The sequence below is a fragment of the Sinocyclocheilus anshuiensis genome, unplaced genomic scaffold, assembly GCF_001515605.1.
Source record: "Sinocyclocheilus anshuiensis isolate Anshui unplaced genomic scaffold, SAMN03320099.WGS_v1.1 scaffold1849, whole genome shotgun sequence".
In the NCBI taxonomy this organism is placed as follows: Eukaryota; Metazoa; Chordata; class Actinopteri; order Cypriniformes; family Cyprinidae; genus Sinocyclocheilus; species Sinocyclocheilus anshuiensis.
In genome coordinates, this window is record NW_015541038.1 from 168,888 (window position 1) to 173,832 (window position 4,945).

Genomic DNA, 4,945 nt, shown 5'->3' on the forward strand with positions numbered 1-4,945 from the left:
ACTGCACGTATCAGTCACAATTAAGTGATCTGAGTTGATAATGCAAAGGAAAATCAGCAATGACAAACTTCTTAAAACTATTCATTTATGAAAATTACTTACAGAATTTATGAATACTAAGTACGCCTTTGAACAGAGTTAAAAGCTTGCATTTATACACACACGTCACGTGAGCATGAATGCTTTACACCTGAAGTGTTAGACGTGTCTCAGCATCATCTAGTCATACTGAGGGGGTTTCCATGGTAACGCGCCGTGAGGAGGCTGCGGTCCCCGAGGAAGAGCGCACGCGCGCGTGTGGATCGGGTCATGTGGTCTCTCAAGATGGCGACTTCAGTGCTGGGATGTGAAGAGTGAATCAGAGGTGCAGCAAACACACACACACACACACACACACACTCGGCGCAGGGCAGACTGCAGCGAACGGCTCCGCTGGCTGTGTGTTTGAGAGACACGGAGCAACTCATTGTGTTTCTTCTGACTCTGTGTGTGTGTGTGATGTAATTGTTTAACTCCAGCGGGTCATAACAGGGCGATTCATCCGTTAATCACCATATGAGATCCGTCAGCGGGACATCAGACACAGAGACGCTCGAGAAACCGTGAGTCTGACTCGGATCTCCTCACTGAACTCTGCAGAAGTGTTTGTTTGACTTCATTAGCTCTGTTTAATTGGTCTCTTTAAGTTCGGCTTTGCTTGTTCTTGAAGTTTAAGTTGAGAAGTAGTTTTAATGTCATGTAACTAAAAGAGACTATTTGTGTCTGTCTCTCTTTCTGTTTCTCTTTGAAATGTAACATTGGATCCGTTGGTAGTGTTTTTTTTTATGAAAGCAGGGCTTTAGGTTTCTTGTGGACGTGCTGTTTAAACTACGTCTGTTCGCTTTGGCATAAAACAGAGGAGGCTTTTAAGATGCATGCTTTATTAGAGTCAGGTGGTATCAGACTCTGTCTGTCTCTCTGCCTGTCTCTCTCTCTGGTGTTCTGGACCGAGTGAACTACATTGTTCTTGTGCCTCGTTCTGTGATTGTGAGCCAGTTCTGGCCATGTGAAGAGTTGATTACTCTCCATCGGTGCGAAACCGGCCAGAACGAGTCCAGAACATTCAGCAGAGACTGAGACTCTAATAAAACAAGATAAATGAGGTTTAGAAAAGCAGCAGAGGCATTCTTCTGAACTCTGATGTCGGATTATTCGCAGCGTTAACGATGTGTTTTCAGGTTTGGCGATGTGGCTGCGTGTTCTGCTGGCGTGTTTGCTGCTTGAGTTCTGCGGCGCGGCTCCACACACTCACATCAACCGCCTCGCGCTCTTCCCCGACAAAAGCGCCTGGTGTGAGGCCAAAAACATCACGCAGATCGTCGGACACACGGGCTGCACGCCACGATCCATCCAAAACAGGTCACACACACACACACACACACACTGTTGTCCAGTTTAGGGAATTCTTGAATGTTTCTCTGTGTTCGTTTGACCAAAATAAACATTCAGCTATTAAATATTGCGATACTTGAACAGTGCAGCAATTATCGTGTGTGTTGTGGGCTTTGTAGATGGTTCTAACAGTGTTGTGTTTTCAGGGCCTGTCTGGGTCAGTGTTTCAGCTACAGTGTGCCCAACACCTTCCCACAATCCACCGAGTCTCTGGTCCATTGTGACTCCTGCATGCCGGCGCAGACGCAGTGGGAGGTGGTGAGTGTGTCACAATTAAACTCGCTGTGTGAACTACAAACACTTTTATGAGCCAGACTTTAAAATGTTCACGCCAAAACGACATGTTCCTTTGGACGGCATGCAGTATATTGCAATAGTGAAAGTGGATATATTGTGTCCAAATTGCCGTGCTTGAGCTGCAGTAGTGAAAACTGTAGAAATATTATGAATACATTATAATATTTGTGCTGCAGTAGTGAAAACTGCAGAAACACGGCGTGAAAATGAAAGAAAGACTGCATCAAAATTGTCATATTTGTGCTACAATAATGAAAATTGCATAAGTGCTGCATCTAAATAGTCACTTTTGCTGCAATCGTGAAAATGGCAAACTGTAGAAATATTGCGAGTAAAATTATCATATTTGTGCTGCAGTAGTGAAAATAGTGAACTGCAGAAATATTAAGAGTAAATGGTAACATTTCTGCGGCAGAAGTGAAAACTGCAGAAATACTGAATCCATTCGGTCTTTTTTTGGTTGCAATAGTGAAAATGGTAAACTGCAGAAATATTGCAAGTAAATGATAACATTTATGCCGCAATAGTAAAAATTAAATAAACACTGCATCAAAATTGTCATATTTGTGCTACAATAGTGAACATTGCATAAGTGCTGCATCTAAATAGTCACTTTTGCTGGAATCGTGAAAATGGCAAACAGGAAATATTGCGAGTAGTAGTGAAAATAGTGAACTGCAGAAATACTGAGAGTAAATGGTAACATTTCTGCGGCAGTAGTGAAAACTGCAGAAATACTGAGTCAGAAATGTAACTCTTGCCGCAGCAGTGAAAAATGGCAAACTGCAGAAATAATGTGGGTAAATTACAGCATTTGTGCTGCAATAGTGAAAATTGCAGAAACACTGCGTCCAATTTGTCTTTTTTGTTGCAATAGTGAAAATGACACACTACAGAAACATTGCACGTAAAAGATAACATTTGTGCAGCAGTAGTGAAAACTGCAGAAATACTGAGTCCAAATTATCACATTTGTGATGCAATAATAAAAACAAAAATGCTTCATCCAAATTGACACTTTTGATGCAATAGTGAAAATGGTAAACTTTATTAATATTGCGACTAAATTACCATATTTGTGCTGCAATAGTGAAAACAGTAGAAATACTGCATCCAAATTGCCACTTTAGTCGTAGTATTGAAAACTGCAACTTGAAAATAGCAAACGTCATAAATATTCCCATCATATTCGTGCTTCAGTAATGAGTACTCCAAAAGTACTGTGTCCAAGTTGTCGTATTTGTGCTGCAGTAGTGAAAACAGCAGACACATTGCGTGCAAATTGACATATGCACTGCGGTAATACTGTGATTCAGTTCTCTGGCGTGACAGTGAATTCTCAAAACATGTCGATGTGCATTTGAGAATGCGTCCCGTGCAGCTACTCTTTCAGCTGGAGTGATAAATGCGTCCTGCCGCATGCCGCGTGTCTTGTCGTGTGGTGTGCTGCAAGCAAACCGCAATACCTATTTAACATCCAGCACAATGATTGATGGACTCGCAGTGAAGCTTGAGTGACTCTTTATGAGGCATGTTGAAAGACAACAAACACACTCATCTGTCTTGTGCAGAGAACACGGCGTGTTTTAACTGTCACGCGTGAGTGTGTGTTGATTTTGTGTATTTACAGTATTTCGCGGTGGGCTTTAGTTCTGGCTGCTCAGCTGCCCTCTAGCGTTGGAGTTTATTTTGCTTTGCCTGGCAGAAGACGGGAATGTTTGACCACCGGCGATTTCGCCAGAGGAACACGGGAAGTGTGTGCGAGATATCAACATATGAAAATAATCACTTTGTTTGCCCTCTTTCTCACCCGTTGAGCTCTGGGAATCTTTGTATTGATGCTAACTAAACGTTGTGACGCACAAAGATTGTTGAGGTTCAGCTCGACTTGAAAAGGTTTTGCTATATTTACGCAGAAACATCATGTTCTGTTTGCGAGACCTCTCCTAGCGTTATCCGCTGACTCAAAGGGGCCGCTCTCTGCTACTTATTATGTTCTTTCATACAATCTGGCTTTAATAGAAAGCAGTTCACGTTTGGTAAATAAAACAGACTCGGGCTTGTGTTGACAAAGACCTGCAGTAATGTGACAGCAACCTGATCTGACCCACATTACCGACGCTCACTTACTTTAGACTAACGTTACACAGCATCCTAACCAGACGCCATGCGGGTTTCCAGCGTAATTTCAGGAAAAACAAAATCACAGCCAATCAGAGCATGTTTGGCTTTAAACTACTGAGATTTCCCCCTTAAAAGAGTTCAGGGTACTTTCACAGCAACAAAGCAACCGAATGTCATTTTTTCCGTGAGAGTTGGTGATTTTGAGATGGGTTGTTGGTTTATATTGAGTTTTACCCACAGTCAATGTTTAGCCATTTAGCATAGTCCAGTTAACGACATCATTATTCAGGCAAAAAGTGTTTCTCTATTGACGGACAGTCGGCACTTAAAAGTAGGCTCAAAAGTGTATACTGACACCTTTTTTGCAAGCAGCACATTAACATAAAAGGACTCTTAACTTTGTGAAATAGACATGTTTTTCTCCTCATTTGCATTTCATTTACATATATTCATTTGGTGGATGCTTTTATCCAAAGTGACTTACAAATGAGGAACATCACAAGCATTTTGCCACAGTATTTGCAGCAAGGTTTCAAGAGGCATTACGGCCCAGGTATGACCTCTTTGGTTGCATCGCACCGCTGCGCTTTTGCATAATGCATCGCTGCAGCAGCAACACTCGCTGAAGCTCATGTTTCCCTCAAATCTCCAACTTTCACCAACATGAATGTCGTCTGGTTGCTGTGTTGCCGAAAACTGTTGCCTTTAATGCGGAAAAGATTGTTGCATTACTGCGTCGCAGCATGTTAGTGAACAGTAGCTGCGTTTCTATTATAGATTTGCGCAAAACTTTTGTGATATTTTATAAATGTCAATTAAAAACTATTGCGAAATGACGGCGTTTCCATGAACCAATGTTATGCGACTGAAACTAAAAATGTTTCTCTCACGATAAGTAGGGATGCAATGATTAACCGCGAGCCGGTTGAAAATCGATTTAAATATGTGATGATTCAAATCAGTTGAGATGCTAAACAAATCGCGATTCAATTAGGGGTAGGAGTTTATATGAATGTATGTCTGAGGGGAACTTACTGTCTTTTTTCTTTTCATCTTGCCTCTGTATAATGCATATTAAAGTTCATAAGTGCAG

The 4,945-nt window shown here is 41.7% G+C and overlaps 1 protein-coding gene across 2 annotated transcripts in view; it reads left to right on the forward strand.

Moving 5' to 3' along the window:
* The window catches only part of LOC107690543 (neuroblastoma suppressor of tumorigenicity 1-like), an 8,949-nt gene that overhangs the window by 2,151 nt on the left and 1,853 nt on the right, over nucleotides 1-4,945 (forward strand). Inside the window, exons 1-3 of one of the 2 annotated variants that reach the window (XM_016488900.1) lie at nucleotides 376-602; nucleotides 1,218-1,398; nucleotides 1,578-1,689. In XM_016488900.1, the coding sequence (XP_016344386.1) occupies nucleotides 1,226-1,398; nucleotides 1,578-1,689 (285 nt within the window). In that variant the 5' untranslated portion in view covers nucleotides 376-602; nucleotides 1,218-1,225. Of the gene's footprint in view, nucleotides 1-375; nucleotides 603-1,217; nucleotides 1,399-1,577; nucleotides 1,690-4,945 lie in introns of those variants that run through there. The other variant, XM_016488901.1, reaches the window with a different exon arrangement.